The 22,023-nt window shown below is 46.7% G+C and overlaps 1 protein-coding gene across 1 annotated transcript in view; it reads right to left on the bottom strand.

Annotated features, from left to right (window-relative positions):
* LOC126204360 (max-binding protein MNT-like) overlaps positions 1 to 19,260 on the bottom strand; it is a 139,230-nt gene extending 119,970 nt beyond the window's left edge. Inside the window, exon 1 of the mRNA XM_049938735.1 lies at positions 18,991 to 19,260. Coding sequence (XP_049794692.1) covers positions 18,991 to 19,168 — 178 coding nt within the window. The 5' untranslated portion in view covers positions 19,169 to 19,260. The remainder of the gene's footprint in view (positions 1 to 18,990) is intronic.
* Positions 19,261 to 22,023: the final 2,763 nt, after the last annotated feature.

The following is a 22,023-nucleotide window of genomic DNA, read 5'->3' on the forward strand; positions in this document are numbered from 1 at the left end:
GACAAGAAGAGAATAGAATCTTTCGAAATGTGGTGCTACAGAAGAATGCTGAAGATTAGATGGGTAGATCACGTAACTAATGAGGAGGTATTGAACAGAATTGGGGAGAAGAGGAGTTTGTGGCACAACTTGACAAGAAGAAGGGACCGGTTGGTAGGACATGTTCTGAGGCATCAATGGATCACACATTTAGCATTGGAGGACAGCGTGGAGGGTAAAAATCTTAGAGGTAGACAAAGAGATGAATACACTAAGCAGATTCAGAAGGATGTAGGTTGCAGTAAGTACTGGAAGATGAAGAAACTTGCACAGGATAGGGTAGCATGGAGAGCTGCATCAAACCAGTCTCAGGACTGAAGACCACAACAACAACAACAACAATAACAACAACATCTGTCTTGCATAATGACGCACTGTAATATTGCCATATATGGGCCGCATAAAGTTTATTTTAAGGCCTATATTTTGCTTGCCCTTTACTCCTTAGTTTTGTACTTATTTTTCTACTCAAGCTGATCGATGAACAGCAACCTACTATGTTTCAAATTATATTCAAAACAAGTCCTTTCGTGTTGACAAGCAAAAACAGTCGAAACGTTGCGAGAGTTTTCGGTAGTGGAACATTTGCGCCGGCTGCCGACGCTGCACATTAATTGAGGGCATCATTTGGCACGATAACCTCCACGCGCGATGTGCGCTTTACATAACGCCTCCTCGAGTGGCGTAGCGCAGCCTACGGTCGCTTTATCGATAGCGGGGCACCTTCAGCGGGCGCCAGTGCTAGTCCACAGCAACGGCCAACTTGGAAAAGGCTTCGCCTGCTGGGCTGTAAAAGTAATGACTAGATCTCATACCAATGTGTGGGGTATTGTCAAGGAACATACCTGTTACAAAATATTCCTTACTGAACGGCATTACTGATGTAGGCATTACTCTCTAATACTTTTTTGTGAATCTAGCAAGCTGTGGGTATAACGGTGCTCTCGAATGTCGCTTTTCTACATACTGATAAACAATCGCCACGATTGTACTGGCATTAACTGTAACAGCTAAACTTGGAAGAGCTGAATTCGTTTTCAAATCGAAATAGCTCCCAACTGGTTGGCCACGCCATTACATCTGAGACACGGCAGTCCCGCTCTACGGCGTTATTTTGCTGTTCTGCGTATTACATGTTCGGTTAAACTCAAAGACAAGAACATAAACACAGCGAGAACGAGAAATTTTCATCGCAGACAGTATGTTGTTGGTACCAGCATCCTGTGCATTCGACAACACGACAGGTAACTCGTTAAGACTTTCTTCGAGCCACCTGTTCAACTATCAGGCGCACGTCATACTCGGTCAAACTCACAGTCGCGCAGTTGGAAACGGAGCGAAGCCTGAGAACTCACGGACAATAAGGAAGACCGTCAAGGTCTTCGAGGGCGCCGGAGGTGGCAATAAACGTTACAAAAAATGCAGTGCACTTCTTCACCTTGCCCTTACGCGACTATACAATCGACAATTCCCGAAGCAGGAGCTCGAGAGTGATTTGTAACAAAATGATTCCGTACATTTCTTCCCGTCAACAAACATTTCAGCTCTCTCCATAGTCTCCCAGGAGTTCCCCGCGTCGTTCTAGATCCGTTGAGATTTCCCTCACCTTTCCTGTCTGACAACTGCCGGTTTTCCAGGGGTCATATTTAATGGAAAAAAAAGTCCAGCATAGTTCCTCGCCGCAAGCGTAGATGTGGCTTGTACGTCCGTAATACAAAGTAGGGGTGTACACGGCACGCCATCCCCACACTTTAGTTGCGATTAGAACAGCGACGGTCAACAATGGTCCGACAATAAACTTAATTGACGTAAGCAGCAGTGACGAAGCGGGAGTTGGCAGTCGATGGATGGGGCTCGTTGCCAGCCGATTACGTCACCGCCTTGTGATATCATGAGAGTCAACATACATTACAGGAGTGTGTGATATCATGACAGGAATTCACGACGTGTTGACTGTTGATGCCATGTTCTTTACCTTCCGGAAGTCGTTCGATATTGTCCCGTATTGTCGTCTAATGAACAAAATGCGTTTGTATGAAATATCACAACAGACGGAAGACGTAGAAGTTGCTTTGGGTGTACTCCGAGGGAAAGATACAGGACCATGACAGTTCGTAATATACATACACGACCTAATGGATGAAGTCAGAAATTCCATGAGGCTGTTCGCGGATAATGACGATTAACTCGGTTTGGTGTAAACAGGAGTTGGCCCAGCACTGCCTACAGTAGAGGCATGGAGTGGGTATGCGTGCGTCAGTTATTCCGACTGAAACAGAGGAGGGAGAAGTATACGAACGTTATCGCTGCGACAGTGGTCGCGCGATGTGGGCTTATCGTGGGATCTGCGGCGGCGCGCGCCGCGGCCAGATAGAGGAGCGCACGGCGCCAGCGCCTGCGCCCGCGCCCCCCGGCGGCGCCTCTGACCTAGCGCAAGCAGCAGCCGCCGCCGCCGCCGCCGCCGCCAGCTGCGGCCGCAGCCTCTGCCGCTCGATACGCGCCGGTGGTGGGGGCTGGGAGCGCGGGAGGGGAGGGGCGCGGGACCTCGCGACTGTGACGCAAGGCGGGGCGGAACCCTGGCTGCCTTTCTAACCTGCACTTTCACGTGCCGTCTTCTTCCTGCGCGTTCTGCCCTCACCCTGCTCGTCGAGTTGGCACGCTGGCTGTCCGACTACAGCGGTACGTCGGTACTCCGCGTACTGTGCGTGACGGGCGGCACGGTACCACTTCGGCCACGGAAAATACAATACGCGGTAAGGATTCCAAGGTGTATGCGCTGTAACAAGCCGCGCCGCTGACGTCAGAGTGAACCCAACCGGCGAACAGTAGCTCGCATTTGCCATAACTTATTATGTTGGAATTGTTTTTACGGGCGAAAAAGGATTCTTTACGGCAGCGTGAGTTCAAAGTTACCCAGTAATTATCAGTAAGTTGAGGGATTTTTAGAGTAAGTTTTTAAGTGAAACAGAATGAAACTTCCTGGCAGATTAAAACTGTGTGCCGGACCGAGACTCGAACTCGGGATCTTTGGCTTTCGCGGGCAAGTGCTCAACATTCTTTCTTTCAGGAGTAATAGTTCTGCAAGTTGCGCAGGAGAGCTTCTGTAAAGTTTGGAAGGTAGGAGACGTGGTACTGGCAGAAGTAAAGCTGTGAGGACGGGGCGTGAGTCGTGCTTGGGTGGCTCAGTTGGTAGAGCACAAGCCCGCGAAAGACAAAGGTCCCGAGTTCGAGTCTCGAGTTTTAATCTGTCAGGAAGTTTCATACCAGCGCACACTCCGCTGCAGGGTGAAAATCTCATTCTGCAACAGAATGGTTTGCTGCAGGATCACCAACTGCACACAATAAAGTAAGTTAGGAAACTAGTTTCACGTATTTCCTAAAGACAATGGGACGAACCGAAAATGGATAAATGCCTATAAAAGTGCAGATTCGTTTTCAATTGAAAACGTGCCTATGCGATACATTTCGCTGATTCGGATTACAGAAGGGATTGGAAAAGTGAACTGTCGATTATAACTCCGAAGTGCAAGTTCAAGACTGATCCTGTTCCAACTCTAAATCTGCCATCCTCCGGTGCCGATTTAGGGCGCAGTAACGAGCGAATGAAAAATATTGGGGCACAAAAGCGAAGCTATCGCAAAGAAGTAGAAGATATTTTACAGGTAAATATATTACTAACTAATGAATAAATTACCACTAGAAAAAACATTAACCGTGATAATAAACACTGCCGGTAATGCGGCGACGTGTGTTTAAAACAATAATTATAAATTATGGAAACCGAAACAAAAATGCCAAAAAAATGCAGATTTACAGGATTAACTCTCTTCAAAAATTATCCCGGATTTTTTTTTTCTGTCAGTAACAAGTAGTTATGAAAGGACAGTACACTGCAAATGCTGCAACTTTATGCTGCCTATCTTATAAGTCTTATCTTTTGTCTGAGATGTATTCAAATATTTTCTTCCTAGTGAACACTCCGTCTTCAGGCCACAAGTGGCCCATCGGGACCACCCGACCGCCGTACCATCCTCAACCGAGGATGAGGATAGGCGTGTGGTCAGCAGCACACGAGGCTGAGCGCACCCCGAAAAATGGCAACAGCGCATGGCGGCTCGGAGGGTCACCCATCCAAGTGTCGACTACGCCCAACAGCGCTTAACTTAGGTGACGGGAACCGGTGTCCACTACGGCAAGGCCGTTGCCCTCTTCCTGGTGAACTCACTATTAAAAAGAAAGCTCGGACAATTTAGCGCCCCGCGAGGTTTTATTGACTTAAGTCTCAGCGCTTTGAAAACTCAAACACATGGGAAAAAGACATAGTTCGGAGGCTTTGCACTAGCATTTTACCGGTCACAGGAAGAAACAGACTAATATGAAGCATAATAGTAATAACAATAATAATACGGATAATAATACACTAAAGCCTGGAAAATCTCGATTACATTCATCCTTGCGCATGAGTTAAACATGTGTGCCTTTAAGTTTCAGTGCAGTGCGGCGTCGACGTCACAGTTCACGGACCGTCTGCGCGTGACCCCTACGGTGTAGTGTAATATCCGTGACACTGCCCTCTTCCATTCGCGGATGGCGAGTGTAAAGAAGTACGTTACGAACGCTTCGTATCAGATATAATTTCCCTGATTTTCTCGATATTATCATTTCGTCAGACGTATGTGTGAAAAAGTAATCCACCGAGATGACAAAAATCACAGGATATCTCCTAATATGGTCTCGGATCTCTTTTTGCCCGACGTGGTGCAACAAATCGACGTGGTATGGACTCAACAAGTCGCTGGAAGTCCGCAGCAGAAATACTGAGCCACGCAGCCTCTATAGCCGCCCACAGCTGCGAAACTGTTGACGGTGCAACATTCTGCACCAACTGACTTCTCGATTATGTCCCATAAACATTAGATGAGATTCGCATTGGGCGGTCTGGATGGCCAAATCGTACGCTCCAATTGTCCAGAATATTCTTCAAACGAATTGCAAACAACTCTGGCCCGGTGACATGGGGCATTTTCACCCACAATATTTTGTGCAAATGGTCACGTAGCCGAGTATAACAATTTCCGTTCAATGACCCGTTGAACTGGTCCAGAGGACCGAGTCTATTCCCATGCTGACGCAGGCCACACCGTTATAGAGCCATCGCCAGCTTGCACCAGTGTCTTGTTGACGGCTCGGATCCATGTCCTCGTGGGGTCTGCGGCACACTCGAACCCTTCAGCTCTTACCAACTGAAATCGGGACTTGTCTGACCAGGTCACGATTTCTAATCTAGTGTCGTACCGATGTGATCACGAGCCCAGGAGAGGCGCTGCAGGCGATGTGCTGTTAGCAAAGGCACTCGCGTCGGTCGTCTGCTGCCATAGCCCATTTACGCCAAATTTTGCCGCACTGACTAACGCATACGCTCGTCGTACGTTCCACATTGATTTCTGCGGTTATATCACACAGTGTTGCTTGCCTGTAGCACTGACAACTCTACGCAAACGCCGCTGCTCTCGGTAGTTACGTGAAAGCCACAGGTCACTGTAACGTCCGTGATGATAGGTAATGCCTGAAATTTGCTATTCTCGTCGCACTCTTGACACTGTGGATCTCGGAATATTGAATTCCCTAACTATTTCCGAAATGCAGTGTCTAGCTCCAAGCACCATTTGGTGATCTTAACCTTTTCACATGACTCACCTGACGGCGCCGCTAGTTTACTGCTCTCTTATACCTCGTGTACGCCTTATTTATATGTCCGTATAGCTATCCCACGACTTTTGTCACCTAAGTGTATCTTACCCTACTCATGTTACCCTACCCTCTCGAAATTTCAATCGTAAATCTCTCTGTGGTGGAAACGCCACCGTTTTAGCATCTGCAACTGCAGTTTGTTGAGCATCTTTCGCGCCGACTAAACGGTCCCGTGACGGAATGCGCCGCTCTTCGTCTATTAACCCAGTCTGGTATGGGTCGCAGATTTTTTCAGAAATCCGCTAAACTATTCACCCAAACAAACGAGAACTTGCTGTATACAAATAAATCCACCGGTGACTGACAGAGCAATAAGGTCTATCCTTTGACCACACGAGATGTTTAAGCGTGGCAGTTGGAAGTTTTTTCTTCTTTTTTTTTATTTACGAAGATTGTGCATGTGTCTTGAAATGGAGGTGCCAGTCGATGTGCCCATTTCCTCTATGGGATCACAATGAGCTGACCAATCAAAATTTGAGCGCTCTATAATCAAAGCCGCCCCCTCCCCCCGTCCCCCGTAACGCAGCCGCCGCTATATCACCAAGTCATTGCAAATACCAAACCGGAGTCCTTCGTGGATCAAGTTCACGATTACCTTTCCCTAACCATGCAATAAGATATGTCGTTGACCACAGCGCACTGCACTGGCATTCCTAAGCGACACAGATAAGGGTTTCCTGGCTTTTTAAACTGCGCAACGTCCTTAGCTTCCTCGAGCTCTGTCTCTTTCGCTGCCCTCCGTCTCTGATGACAGTGACGTCGACAACTTCAATCATCATATGTCGAATCTCCAAAACAACGGAGAACGTGTAAAATTTAACCTAGGGTATCGGAGCATAGCATGCTGACCTGGGATTGGGTGCTGCCTCGAACGGCTGGGAATGGAGGAGGAAGGAGACATTAGTGTTGAATGTCTCGTCGACAATAAGGTCATTTGAGACGGAGCACAAGCTCGGATTAGGGAACGATATAGGCCGTGTTCTTTCAAAAGAACCATTCCGGCATTCGCCTGAAGCTATTTAGGGAAATCACGGAAGACATAAATTAGGAGGGCCGGACGGGGTTTTGAACCAGTATGCCAACCACAGCTGGGAATGGATAAACAAGTGTTCCGTTCCTAGCGGGACAGACGAGACCAAAGTACGCCGTATTTTTAATGTATTGGCATTTATCCCTGGGAACATTCGCGTACACTTCTTCCAACGCGCTAGACAGCTCTTGCCTGCTGTAGGCAGCTGTCAGTTTGTCATTTTCTAAGGGCACTGCGCCAGACAAGAGTAACAACGTCGGAAGAAACTAAGATTAATTGACTCAGTGCATGCAAACGTATTTTTGTACGGTACGTCCATACCGAGTAAAAACATGTATCGAAAAAAGGAAGCAACGTGGAAGGAAATAGGCACAAGTCTGAATTAAACATGTATTTGTTTATTCCGTATGTAAATGGTCCCGGCGGAGGTTCGAGTCCTCCCTCAGGCATGGCTGTGTGTGTTTGTCCTTAGGATAATTTACGTTAATGCTAATAGACACTAGGGGATAAATACTGCTGTAAAATCACAGTTCTACTGATACACAACACGCCTGCAGAAACTCAGAGCCAACAGTTCAACTTGATAATTACACCTCCGTAGACAGTGCGTCTGTGCAAACGGCCTTGCCGCAGTGGTAACACCCGTCAGAGAACCAAAGTTAAGAGCTGTCGAGCTAGGCTAACACTTGGATGGGTGACCGCCCCGGTCTGCCCAGCGCTGTTGGCAAATGGAGTGCACTCAGTCCTCGTAAGGCCAATCGGCTCCGGTGCTGACCACACGCCCCTCTGCATTCGCATCCAGTGACGCCCATCGGCTGAGGATGACACTGCAGTTGGTCGGTATCGTCGGCATCTCCTTCGCCTGCTCGGACGAAGAGAGAGATTCACGAGTCTTCTCGTCTAGTATGGATGTTATTTAACCACTTCCTTTTCCTCGTCGAAGAAAACGCAAATAAAAGCAGGAGGTCGTCATCGTAGATACTACAGTCTCCTGGGCAGCAGCTGACTCGCTCGCCGAGCCCTGCCCGCGTTCAGTTTCACCGAGGCAGGCAAAAGCGCGTTCTGCAGGCTCTGTTATACAGCTCGTGACAGCTTGCCATCTTGCGAGATTACCAACTACCGGCTAAGTTACGCGGGATAATTTTACGCATTCTGCGGCTTATCCACCATCGTGTCAGTAGTAGTGCAGGAAGGCTGCGTGGGCGGGGAGCGGCCGGGCCCGGGCCCTGACATTCAGGGCAGGCAGCACGTGACTAGCGGTCACGCCGGGCGTGCGCGCATGCGCACTGCGCCACAGCCGTGACCCAAAAATAGCGGCTCCGCTGGCGTCCGCGTCAGCAGCGAGGTCGCGAAATCCCCCACCAGCGCCCGGACGCCAGCGAGCCGAGGCGGCGGCGGCGGCAAACAAATGGCGCGCGGCGACCACCTACGTGCTGCTCTTACACACGACACCCTGTACGCCGCAGTCGGCGGACACCTGACTCTGTGCATCGATACCACAACCTGGGGATTATTAGCCCCTGCGAGGTGAAACACAACTGCCTTTTTATTCGCACGAAGTAATGACTGCTATCGGTAGGGGATCACAAGCAGATTTCATATTACTTGATTTCCTATGGCTTTTGACACCATTCTTCACAAGACCTTTCTAATCAATACATTTAGATCCGTTTAAGTTGTACTAATTATTTATTCAAACCACCACCGACTCCGACGTTAAGCAATATCTGCGCGTCCTTTTATTATGGACAAAAACAGCACATAATAATCCGCTTTTTATTCATATTTGGGTTAATTAATTCCTCTCTCAATAAAAGCACACTAAAATCTGCTCACTGAGTAGCTTCGGCTTCTGTAGTTTCTTTTAAAATATCTTCACTGAATAAATTATCTATCCCGCGTAATCTATCGGACTAGTAAACAAGATCTATGCAGATTCTATTAAAGATACAAGTAATGCCTATTACGATAGGAAATAATTCAGTATCAAGTTTGCAAAATGATAGAAGCTTCAGCTGCTACAATTACCGTGGTTGCATTTACTTCAGGATATGAAAAGATAGGAATTGACGTAAAGGAAGTTCGCTCAGTGCTTAAAATAATCATTATTTCTATCGGAAGTTATACTCACATTCGTCAGAACAAAGGCAGTAATAGTACAGACCAACTTCAGATCAGACAACATATTGAAAGAATAATGAACAACTCATTAACACGCCCTTGTGGATTGACAAAACAGTTTATTATAATTTTAGCCACGATATCCGACTGTGAGAGACAAGTGTCTTCTATTTGATCCATCTACCGACTTTTCTAGTAACACCAGTCTGCCTATTTTGATACACAGTTTCAGACATTGTCCCACGCAGCAGATGTACTTTCTCAGTCCATGTTCAAATGTGCTACTGATTTTAATGTGGTGTAAATTAGTTCGTTGCAAAAAATTCCAACCGAATACAGCAGTGTCATTCCGTGAGTCATAGCAATTATGGTGTATCTTGCGAACGTGTGACATGACCGTAATCGCAGTAAATACATTAGAAAGGCCGCGGTAAACACCATCGAAATCAGCCAACAGATTACGACGGCATGCGAGGATCGCTCGGTACCAGCACCTGAAACATTCAGTGTGACATTGGCCGCGCTACAAAATGGATCCTCTCCCACCCGTCCTACTAACCACACCTCAGTCCATGCTATCTCGACCTCATTCCACAACTGAGGAAACGACTGCATTGGGAGGCGCTTTGCAAACAGGGCGAATGTCCTCACGGCATTTCGGCGACAGGTGGCACACACTGATGGCAATGCCAATGGTTTTCAACGCCTCCCCCATCGTTGGCAACGCTGTGTGTATATGCACTGGAGGACTACCTTGAAGCACAGCACTTGATTTTGATTCATTTTTGTTGTATCTGTTGTCGTGCACAATAAATTGACACATATTTCCAATGCGTTTCTCCTGTACTGGAATCCTATTTTATGATGGCATTCAGATACACGATGCCGTAACGGTTCAATGCACATCGTGGGATTGTCATGTTGCCGCATTCTCGCAAGATATACCGCAGTTGCCCTGACCCTCGTACGTTTACTTAGTAAAAGTGTTTTAAGCATTGTTTACAGTTACTTCATCTCTAATGTTGGGGCCGGCCGAAGTGGCCGAGCGGTTCTAGGCGCTACAGTCTGGAACCGCGAGACCGCTACGGTCGCAGGTTCGAATCCTGCCTCGGGATGGATGTGTGTGATGTCCTTAGGTTAGTTAAGTATAAGTAGTTCTAAGTTCTAGGGGACTGATGACCTCAGAAGTTGGAAGTACCAAAGTGCTCAGAGCCACCATCTAATGTTGGGCAACATTCAGTAGGGGTGAGGCCTCTGTCTAATCTTGTTGGTCAGTTTCTATACGTAATGTTCTGTAGCTGAGATTCACTGAGATAAAAGTGCTGGGTGTTACAAGGCGATCATCACATCCAGATACAGAGGTTACCCTGCACGATATAACTGGAAGTACGGATAATGTATTTTTCAGGCTGTGGCACAGTCATTTACATCTATAGTCTGTAATGTTACAGTATATGGAGGAAGGTCATTTTCCACTCCTCACATTCCATTCGCGAATGGCGAATGGTGCGTGACAAGAATAACGATCTACGTATGATTCATCCGTATGTGGGAGGAAATTATATCGCTCGAAGGAGTGTCTTCTAGGCCACTTCTTTCGTGGTTTTTTGCACTTCCATACGATTCTTCCAGCCCGACATCTGTTTTCCTACTAGTACATTTATATGGGGCAATATCACATTTTGGTCAGTCTGGGCAGTTCTTCCTAGCTGTTTACCGGTTGTTACCGTTTCCAATGATGTATCGCCAACGGTCTACTCAAACAGTAACCGGGCTTTTCGCTTGTTTATAAAAAAAATATCTTATCCACTTTCAGCGTCAACTGGCAGTCGCTGCACCAACCGTTGTCTTGCATTTCGCTGTAGTTTTCTGGCGTTTCAGTTTAACAACACATCTTCAAACAGTCTCACACAGCTTCTGATTTTATCCATTAGATCATTTCTGTCACCCAGTAACGCACCCTTGACGTAATTCCAGAATTATCATTACATCTGCCGATTTCGTCCTCTTAAGAACGAGTTGTTGGAGTTCTAATCTGCGAAGAGACCTTTGTCCGATACTCGGTACGCTCCTATTTCGTTCATTAAAAGACAGCGCTGAACAGTATCGAATGCTTTCCGGAAGTAAGGGAACACAGTGTCAACCTGGACGACGTTGTCTCTGGATCTCGATGAGAAACGGAGCGAGCTGACTGTCACATCGCCATACCAACTGAAGTGTTAGAACATCGTGACCACTTTCCACTGTGAGACTAGCGTTGTGAGTACGCGAAACGTTAACGAAAGTATACAAGCTGAGCAGAGACGCATCAGTTCGAGTCATCAGCAGACGATCCCTACGTGTTTGCCACGCTGACCCAACAATATCGACAATTACAATAGCAAAGAGCACTGAAACATCGAGATTGAACCCAGTTTCAAGCTAGTGCCGCGCTACAGCGGGTTAGGGAGCGTAATAGTCAACTTTAGTTGATATCTATGCCACCAAATTTGCCTGATCTCAAAATCACATGTGGGGCGCTATAGGGTGCCAACTCCGCGCTCACGAACCACCGGCTCGTAAGTTACAAGAATTGCATGTGGTTGTGTGTAGATTTTGGTGCCACATATCTACGGGCACTTACGAACGACTTATCGAAACCCTGCCGTGCAGAAATCCTACTGTATTGTGCTCCGAAAGTTGACCAGCGCTCTGTAAAACAGGTGGTCACAACGTTTCGGCTCAGCGGTGTAGGTGGCAGAGCGCCGGCCGGCGTTACGCAAGCTTCTGCATCCCACCCATCCCATCAGCGCTAGTTGATCCGCGGGCGGCGCCGGCGACCAATCCAATTATCGCAGTTTGCTAGCCTCCTCACTGGCAGAACGTCGTGTGAGATGGGCCTTCTGGTACTATCGCCACCTCCCACTTTGTCATTCACGAATGATGCACGGAAAGAACGACTGACGACAAACCTATTTTCTCGTCGTGGTCGTTTCACGAGGCGTGCGCGGGAGGAAGTAATATGTCGCCCGACTCTTCTTGCTGCACACAATGTTAATAGTGAAACTCGCCCAGGAGCACAACACCTCTCTTTCAGCGTCTGACACTGGAGTTTACAGGGCTCTACCGTAGCGCTCTCACACCGAGTAAACGATCCCCTGCCTACGCGCGGCCGCTTCGTTAGATTTTCTGTCTTTTCTGCTAATACTACGTGATAAGGTACCTAGACTGGCGAGCAGTACTAAAATATCGGTCGAACGAGGGTTTTCTAGCCCAATTCTTTCGTGAATGGGTTACATTTCCTTAATATTCTTCCAAAGAATCTGAGACCCATCTGCAATTCCTACAATTAACTTTACGATGTCATCCCAATTTAGGTCGTTCCGCGCGGCTATTCCTAGGTATTTTATGGCTGCTACTGTTGCCATCGGGTTTGGACGTGGAACAGTCTGCAGCTCGTGGTCGTGCGGTAGCGTTCTCGCTTCCCACGCCCGGGTTCCCGGGTTCGATTCCCGGCGGCGTGAGGGATTTTCTCTGCCTCATGATGACTGGGTGTTGTGTGATGTCCTTAGGTTAGTTAGGTTTAAGTAGTTCTAAGTTCTAGGGGACTTATGACCATAGATGTTGAGTCCCATAGTGCTCAGAGCCATTTGACCCATTTTGCACGTGGAACGCTTCGCCTATTTACACCCAATACGTTTACGTTCACGGTCAACTAGAAGTCACAGCACCAATGGTAAATCCTCTGAAGGTCTTCCTGAATTTCGATACCATCTTGTAAGTTTGCAGCCTTCCTACTCAAACAGCAAGCAATGGCAAAACTTTCAGGAAACAATCATCATACGCAGAGGATAAAATGTATCATATGGGCATGGGCCCGTAAACGCTTCATTTCCCTATTATTGCTCATTTCCTACTTTTCTTCAACATCGCAATAACAAAGTTAGAAGGCGAAAAAATGTTAGTGACCACGGAGAAACCAAGAAGGGAGCCCTACGGGGTTCAATTTTGGATACAATGATATTCCTTATAAAGGGCTGTCGAGAATCCGCACTATTTGTACAGTCGCGCGTTCCTCAACTGAGATTTTCTGTCAGTGTTTTGGCCGGCGATGGCGGTGGCTGTCAGTGCCTCGTGTTCTCCCATGCAGGCTCAACGGAGAAACGTACCACGCTTTCTTACAGAATACTCCACCTGTTCTGTTAGAACATGCGAGGGGGCATTTGAAAGCTCTTGTGTAAGAGACCCCGGTGCAAGACGTGCCCTCGTTGGGTACGACTGTGAAACAATACGCTGTCCCCCAGCAATACATTTGCGGATCATGGAGTCAATGCAATCGCAGGTTGATGCATGTATGCTTGCTAAGGGAGAGAATTTTGAGCATCTGAATTAGGAATGTGTTTCATAGAGTGCTGATACGTGATTTTCCTGTGTGTTTCCCACGATTAACATGCCGCACAGTTGTAATAACTGACCGAACTCTAAAATGTAAATAAAGCGTTTCCAGACCGATGACCAATATAATCCAATTTTTTTCTACGTGTGAGGAATGTTTTGTGAAGTTCTGGCCACACCTTTTCATTAAACCCTGTAAACAGCAGCATCGCCCACAAGCAACCTCGCACAAATTCCAACACTGCGCCGGCCGCGGTGGTCTCGCGGTTCTAGGCGCGCAGTCCGGAACCGCACGACTGCTACGGTCGCAGGTTCGAATCCTGCCTCGGGCATGGATGTGTGTGATGTCCTTAGGTTAGTTAGGTTAAGTAGTTCTAAGTCCTAGGGGACTGATGACCACAGCTGTTAAGTCCCATAGTGCTCAGAGCCATTCCAACACTGCCGCTACATGATTTACACGTATTGTAATAGTAATCACACTGTAACATACCCTTGGAGTAACCACGAAATTACCCTTACGCATGTCAATTTCATCCGTTAACAACGTGCTGAGAGCTAATTTCCATGGTAGTCCCGACGCTCAGAAACAAATTCAGTAATGGACTTTAACGTTACAAGATCTTCCGCGTGTAGGAAACGGCAGGTCAATGTTGTTACTGTGTACAGAAGCTACTCTGTGGTCCTGAGACATTTAAGCTGAGACAGGCCAAGCGCTTGGGGCTTTTGCATTCATTATCCAAGTAATTTAGCACGTATTGTCTAAATCGCGTCCGGACGCTATAGACTGAAACGAAACATTAAGTATGAGAAAGTTCATCTGTAACTGTAATAATTATTCTGGCTGAACTTCTTAAAGACAGCACTACGAGTATAATGGTACCGAAAGGGGATCCCCGGGAATCTTTAACAGTGTCCCAAATTTCTGCAAAATTTACTGTCCCATTGGACTAGAAACACACATTATCGCCGCTACAGAGCACGTTGTCACATTGCGCACAGAGATACGCTCTCTCTACTAAACTTCTCCACGCAGTTAGGAAGAATGACGAAACATCGCATTGATTATCCTTACTTACTGAAGCGAGCGCAGGCAGCCAATTCTTCACGCTCAATTACTCCAGTAACTAAAGCGAAGCAAGACCTGTAACGTTTTCAATATATGTAACTGTTGCTGTTGACGTTTTAATTCTGTCAGAGATAGCAAAGGACTTGGAAGAGCAGTTGAACGGAATGGATAGTGTCTTGAAGATATAAGATGATCATCAACAAAAGCAAAGCAAAGATAATGGAATGTAGTCGAATTAAAGTAGGTGATGCTGGGAGAATCAGACACCTTAAATAGTATACAAGAAGCGAGACACTTAAGGTCAGTATATGACTTTTGCCACTTACGTGTCAAAATAACTAATGATCGCCGAAGTAGACAGCACACAAAATGTAGACTAGCAATGGCAAGAAAAGCGTTTCTACGGAAGAGAAATATGTTAACACCGAATATAGATTAAAGTGTGAGAAAGTCTTTTTTTGAAAGTATTTTTATGGAGCGTATCCATGTACGGAAGTCAAACATGTGCGATAAACAGTTGAGAAAAGAAGAGAACAGAAGCTTTTGAAATGTGGTGCCACAGAAGAATACTGCAAATAAGATGGCTAATCACATAAGTAGTGAGGGCGTACTAAATAGAACTGGGGAGAAAATTAATCTGAAGCATAACCTGACTATAAAAAGGGATCGGTTGATGGGACAGATTCTGAGACGTCAAGGGATCATCAATTTAGGACTGGACGGAAGTGTGTGTGTGTGTGTATGGGGGAGGGAGGGGGGGGGGGGGTAAAAAATCGTAGAGGGAGACCAAGAGATTTAGAAGGATGTATGTTGCACTAGATATTCGGAGATGGGTTGCACGGGACAGAGTAGCATGGAGGGCTGTATCGAACCAGCTTTCCGACTGAAGACCTCAACAACAACACAGAAAATACGATCAGCAGCGCTATAAGATTGTTCGCTGACGATGCAGTTCTGTAAAGGAAAGTATCATCGGTGGTGGAGCGTTAAGCATTTGCAGAAAGTTTTGGACATTATGTTGAAATCAGTTCTAAAGGCAATATCAAAAGATTTCAAACCAAGTGAAAAAAAACGAGGAGCTATTAATAACTTGCAACAGCCAATGACTTGGTGAGTACAGAAGTTTCTCATCTATATGTTAAAGCAAAGTTCCCAATGAGCCCAACGGATCCCCCGTTGTCAGTCAGTAAACAGTAGTTAAAGTGTACGGCTGTATAACTGGGCCATCAGAGCACGAAAACTGTAAGGTGCTCCCAGTGGCAGTGATAATGACACGACACAGAGCAGAGGCATTTCTTAACACCAGAGGAGCTGAGCAGGAGCTCGCCTGACATAGGCAATTCGTTTAACTAATCGTAACTTGTTTTTCTGCTCTTTCATATCCTCGCTACCCCAAGACATGCTTTCGTGGCACGCTACGTTAGTTCAAAAATGGTTCAAATGGCTCTGAGCACTATGGGACTCAACTTCTGAGGTTATCAGTCCCCTAGAACGTAGAACTACTTAAACCTAACTAAGGCCATCACACACAGCCATGCCCGAGGCAGGATTCGAACCTGCGACCGTAGCAGTCTCGCGGTTCCAGACTGCAGCGCCTAGAACCGCACGGCCACTCCGGCCGGCGCTACGTTAGTTAACCCGTTGTCCGGATCGCTCAGTGCCCTGATACCCTGCAAAGGCTCGCCTCCTCCCACTACAACCTGGGACGCACTAGTCAAGGACGGACGTCCGTTTCGCCAGCGCTGTCGGACGAGGATTCTGAGCGACTGGAAGTGATACAAAGTACCGCCAGCGAACTCAGTGCAGACAGTCTCGGTACCCCGGCAGCGCGGGCTCGGGCTGCCAGTTGCACCGCACGCCTGTGGCCAACTAAACAACCTCCCACGCTACGATACTCGCTACATTCACACGTGGCCTAATCAGTTTCCCGAGGTGGGCAAGAATGAAAGAGATCGCGGTACGAACGTTGGTGAAAATCGACGACGGCATCTATCATCCGTGCTGCTACCTGAATGCCAGGATTTCATTCCAGGAGTCAGGAACTTTGGCATCCAAAGCCCTTTGTTAGATGCACACCTGTCACCGCCCTATCGAGGTTGCAATGTGTGTGTAGGCAAGGAGTCAGTTACAGAGTTTAGCATCTCGTCCGCTTTTTAACGTCACAATAATTCTTCTACTTCGAGTGCCGGCCGCCTGAGGCCGAGCGGCTCTAGGCGCATGAGTCCGGAACCGCGCTGCTGCTACGGTCGCAGGTTCGAATCCTGCCTCGGGCATGGATGTGTGTGATGCCCTTAGGTTAGTTAGGTTTAAATAGGTCTAAGTCTAGGGGACTGATGACCTCAGATGTTAAGTCCCATAGCATTTAGAGCCTTTTTTTTTCCTACTTCGAGTAGACGGCACTCATAAATCCTGGAGCTAATTAACAGAGATGTCAGTTGTCTCTCAGTCCTCGGGCATTTTCCGCATGGTTGTTTCCTTGCACCACATATTGTGGGGAACTTGCTCCTATGACTAAAACTGATTAACCTTATTGAATTAAGATACTTAATTTCGCATTTAAGAATATTGTGAATAATTGTAGTTCCCGACTGCGTGAAAATTTACAGCACTTTGGAGGAGAAACTACTTTCTATGTTGATATTGCGGCGACGAAAGAATCGTGGGTTTTGAGGGGACCACGACTTGCTGCTTGGCCGCTTTCTGCCGATGTGAACAGTTGTAAACTCCAGACAGAACGACAGAACTAAAGTGAAGTATGGTTATTAGCAGTCCGCCTGAAAGCGGTCTGCATACGAATGACACCATTGGCAGAGGAAATAAAGCGACCGGTCGGTACTGAATAGGCTGTCAGGACCAGTACGCGGGACTGGTTATGGTTTTCAACAGTGATGTTAATTTTAGCCAAATAAGATTTTAGCTGTATAAACTTGAACAGGCACGAACCAACGCAATAACTGGCAGCACCAAATGGCATTGAAAATGCGAATTTTTTACACTGACATTTTGTAGCTCGCGAGTACTAGGTAGCGTTACAACACCAAGGTCATTAGTGATAGGGCATTAAGATGGAGAAAAGTGGAGCAAGTCTAAAGAAAACAACCCTAAAGCTAATAAATACTTATTATCGCCTCCAGTTTCGACTGTCACAATTATCACGGAACAAGGGAAGGTTTTCTATGATCTGCGCGGACACACGTATGACGTTCAATAACACTCAACGTAATGTCAAAAATGCAAACTGAACATCAAAACCTGATACATAAAATTCAAACATTACTCGGTAAACTGGAAAAACCTCACTAATAAAGTCATCAGCCACGTGATATGGGTGCGATATAGGCTGCAATGATTTCGTTACTTTTATAGTCATTGTGCAAAGGGGAACAAAAATCACAACTGAGTATTTAACACTAATACCTTTGCTGTCTTTTCCAAAAGTAGCAAGTAAGAAAGTGACATATTTAGAAATTTTATAAGGATTGACCTAATGCTCGCAAATTAAAAAAAAAAAAAAAAAAAAAAAGAAAACTAGAACTTTTCACACGGAAGACTTTTGTCTCAAAGGAAACTAGAAGGCATTTACAGGTAGTGCAACAAGCAGTCCACATTAGCACACGGACCTTCGTCGCTACAAATCAACTCTCTGCACCTGATGTCATATTACAGGCTGCCATCAATTTCAGTTCCTCACGGAGCTACGCACTTGCACCGAAAGGCTTCGCCGACAGAGTGACGGGACTCGGTCTGCAGAAGGCTGTTTCTCCTATTGTGGAGCCGCTACAAAGAGAATCAGCATAAATATCTGTAGTAATATATTCGATTGCCTTACTTCTTCGGCACTGGTTCTTAACTATCACTGCTATGTGGACGACGACTAAGTCAACCTTGAACTAAAAATAACCCGTACCGCTCAGAGAACCATTACAATGAAAAGGACAGCCGAAGGTAACAGGTCGGCAATACGTCCGAGTGCTTTCCCCTATTTCCGCCGTTCAGCGACCAAAGAGGGCGCCGAAGTTCATGACTTGCATCTATCCTGCAGACACCGTGGCTATAAGCCACTCCCTGGAGTAGACGCGCACGGTATCTCCTTCTGCTGTCGGGCAGTTCAGACAGTTCAGTATTCGAATGCCTGAGAAAACTTGTTGCCACATCTGCCGCTGTTCTCGGTGGTTACGCTTCGTCCCTCGTTATCCCAACCTGACACACTCGTGCGATAATTCGCCTCCCAATAATGACACCCTTTAAAGTTTTGTAGGAATATTATCTGCCACTTTTTACTTATTTCACCTCTGTCAACGACGGTTACAGTGAAAAATGCAGAGTTGGGTCGTGGTTCGAATCCCCCTGTAACTGGCTGAGTAGTCAGTTTTGAGATCGGAGGAACGCGAGGCAACAGCATAGGGCCGTTCCCAGTACAGCACTGCGGCGTTCAAACAGACCACCGGCTTGTGACACCTTTACTTAAGAATGAGTAGGCGTGGAAACTAATATTTCTTTAATAGTTAAAACTCGTCACTATTTCTGTAACTGGTTTACACGACGAGCAACGTGTTTACGAAACGAACACGAGAAGATCCGAGACGTCGGTGGCGCTAGCGGTACGCACCAGTGCGCAGGTAGTGACGGATCCACTTCTTCTTGGGCGGGGGCGCCATCCAGTAGGGCTCGTCGTCCGGCTCCTTCTTGACCTCGAGAGGGGGCGACGCGGCAGCGGCCGACGAGGCGCGGCGGCGGCCGCAGTCGTGCACAGCAGCAGCGTCCACAGCCAGCATCAGAACTCCCATCGCAAGCGGCGCGGGTGCCTCGAGAACGCGGCCGTCCGGCGGGAGACAGCGAGGTCAGGGCGAGGCGGTCGGCGAGTGACAACGCGCGCCGCTGGCCGACGAGCGACTGAGCGCCTCCGCGGAGGCCCGGGCGCTCGCAGGCCAGCCCCCACCTGTCGCCCCGCCGCCGCCGCCGCCGCCGCCCCACCCAGTCTCGCCTGCCGCACTTGCACTGCACAGTGGTTGCGCGGCGTTGCCAGCTGGCCGCCCGGCCACGCGACCGTGACGTGTCACGGACCGTGAGCCACCCCCTCCCTCCCCGCCCCGCTAAACTCAGTCCGTTAGACACACATACACTGGTCCCGGACGTCTAGTGCCCAATAGTCAACTATAAACTCCGAGCCCTGCACACTATTCGTACACTTCCACTTTGACTCTCGGTTCCCGACTCCAGAATCGGCACAAATCGGCAGACATACGATCAGCATCCAGAATCACTACGCGATGTAGGCCGTTACGAAACATCGTCGTCGGCATCATCATCATCATCATCACCATCATCACCACCATCACCACCACCACCACCACCACCACCACCACCACTCTAAAAGTGACAACTATTTCGTCTACGTGGATAAGTTTTAAGCCGGGTTTCCACAGGCATTAATTTCTTACACGTGCACCCCCTTACCACTACCCTCACCCTAGGTTTACACATTGGTGCCAACGCTGGCGCCAACATTGGCGAATATCTATGCGACAGGACCCAAACATTGGAGCCAACATTCAACCGATTTCATTTACCGCCAACGTAAATATTTCTGACGCACAAATAGCGGCCGGTGCATTTGCTGTTTTGAGCGTGAATAATCATATTTTATCATGGCAAACCAAAAAAAGAAGATGAAAACACAGTTTTAAGAATGATATACATTTCATTTCACTAACTTTATTTTATTTATAATTGTTGTTGCAGGTATGACGGGCGTCAATTATTACGCCATTTGGTGCATGAAACCTCAGGACAATTTGATAACTTTTATCGTTTGTCAACAACTGATTTTGGACTACTTCTTCAAACGATTGAACCCAACATAAGAAAGGTACGTTTTGGATGGATGCTATATCTGATCAAGTCCGTTTAGCACTGACGCTTTGATTCCTTGCTACAGGAGAATGTTTCAAAAGCCTATATTTCCTCTTTTAAAATATCCACTCAAGTGTTATCACTGATAGTGTCCGAGGTTTGCAAAGCAATATGCGAGAACTTGAATGACTATGTAAAGGTAACGCCCCCTTTTAAAATTACATTCGGTAACCAACAGCGACATTAAGTTTGAAAAGCGAGCAAATAACTCAAGACAACGAAGTTAGAAAACAAACATCGGTGGTGCCAATGTGTGGTCTACGTATCGCTACCTTTGAAGTTTGGTCGAAATACCGACAAATAACGAAGTCGTACCAACACTGGAGCCAACGTTCGTTCCAATACTATTTCATCGATCCACACATTGGACGAACACTGTTGTTGCTCTCAGTATGTGAGCGCGGCCTTAAATGCACTTTAGCGTTTCCACACTACCGAATTGGAAATGCTGCTTACATGACTTTCAAGATGACGACAAGTAACATTTTCATACGGGAGTGCGCAACTTTTAGCCGAAGATCTCAGTGACACTGACGAAGAAAACACGGATCCACATATGTTTAATGGGGAAATGGGCATCTCGTAGGAATCATTTGAGAACATTAGATATGCTAATAAGGGAGTCACCTGACGAGGACGACGTTCCATAAAAACAGTTTTAGAATCTTTTTGAGCGATATTTCTGACTCTGTACAAAAGTCTAATACAAGCATGCGAGATTCCGTGCCGGCTCGCATTAATTTACATGTAACACTGTAATAACTGGCAACTGGAGTCACTGCAATATTTGAATTGTATTTCGAAGAGTACTACTCCTAAATTTTTATGTTGTCTACAATACACTGAAGGTACAGCGGAAAGTAATGCTTTTGTCTCAACAGATCAATTTTGTTTTTCTTTTCAGAGTTAGGCAAGGTTCTGATAGGTCACAGGTGCTGTAAATTTACGTGTTTTTTATTTATTTATTTATTTATTTCCGGGATGGTATTTAATTTTGAAACCAAACATTGTACTACTGTGCAGACCAGTCATTACTCAACATAGCGCCAATACAAACACAGTTATATTTACAAAGGACTTTAATGCGGGTCAAGAGTAGTTCTGGATTTAAACTCAAAGACTATCGTAAAAAAATTGTTATAATTGTACTGAAATAAAAAAGTACCTTTACAGTGTTGGCTTTCCTGCATTAGTATGGACCTCAGCAATTCCACTCTTTCAGTTTCTACACTTTTTAATTCATTTTGTCAGTTCAAATGATGGCGTGTTATTCTATTAAAAATAAGTGATTATCAAGAGGTGCTGAATGCTAGACTAATATTCCTACTCCACTGTTTAAGAACACCTTGCACTTTAGAAAGTATTTATCTGCTTAGCTGAAGACGAAGTCCTTTACTTTAGCATCACACTAACTTTCCACGTACCTAAATAAACAATTCCAGATTTGTGCTGTCGAACGAACAAGAACAGAATGAGATCAAATCCACGTACCAGCAGTTGCTGAAGCAGCCGGCCGAAGTGGCCGTGCGGTTAAAGGCGCTGCAGTCTGGAACCGCAAGACCGCTACGGTCGCAGGTTCGAATCCTGCCTCGGGCATGGATGTTTGTGATGTCCTTAGGTTAGTTAGGTTTAACTAGTTCTAAGTTCTAGGGGACTAATGACCTCAGCAATTGAGTCCCATAGTGCTCAGAGCCATTTGAACCAGTTGCTGAAGCTCGTAGGCGAAGGT

This window comes from Schistocerca nitens, chromosome 9 (assembly GCF_023898315.1).
Source record: "Schistocerca nitens isolate TAMUIC-IGC-003100 chromosome 9, iqSchNite1.1, whole genome shotgun sequence".
Classification (NCBI taxonomy): Eukaryota; Metazoa; Arthropoda; class Insecta; order Orthoptera; family Acrididae; genus Schistocerca; species Schistocerca nitens.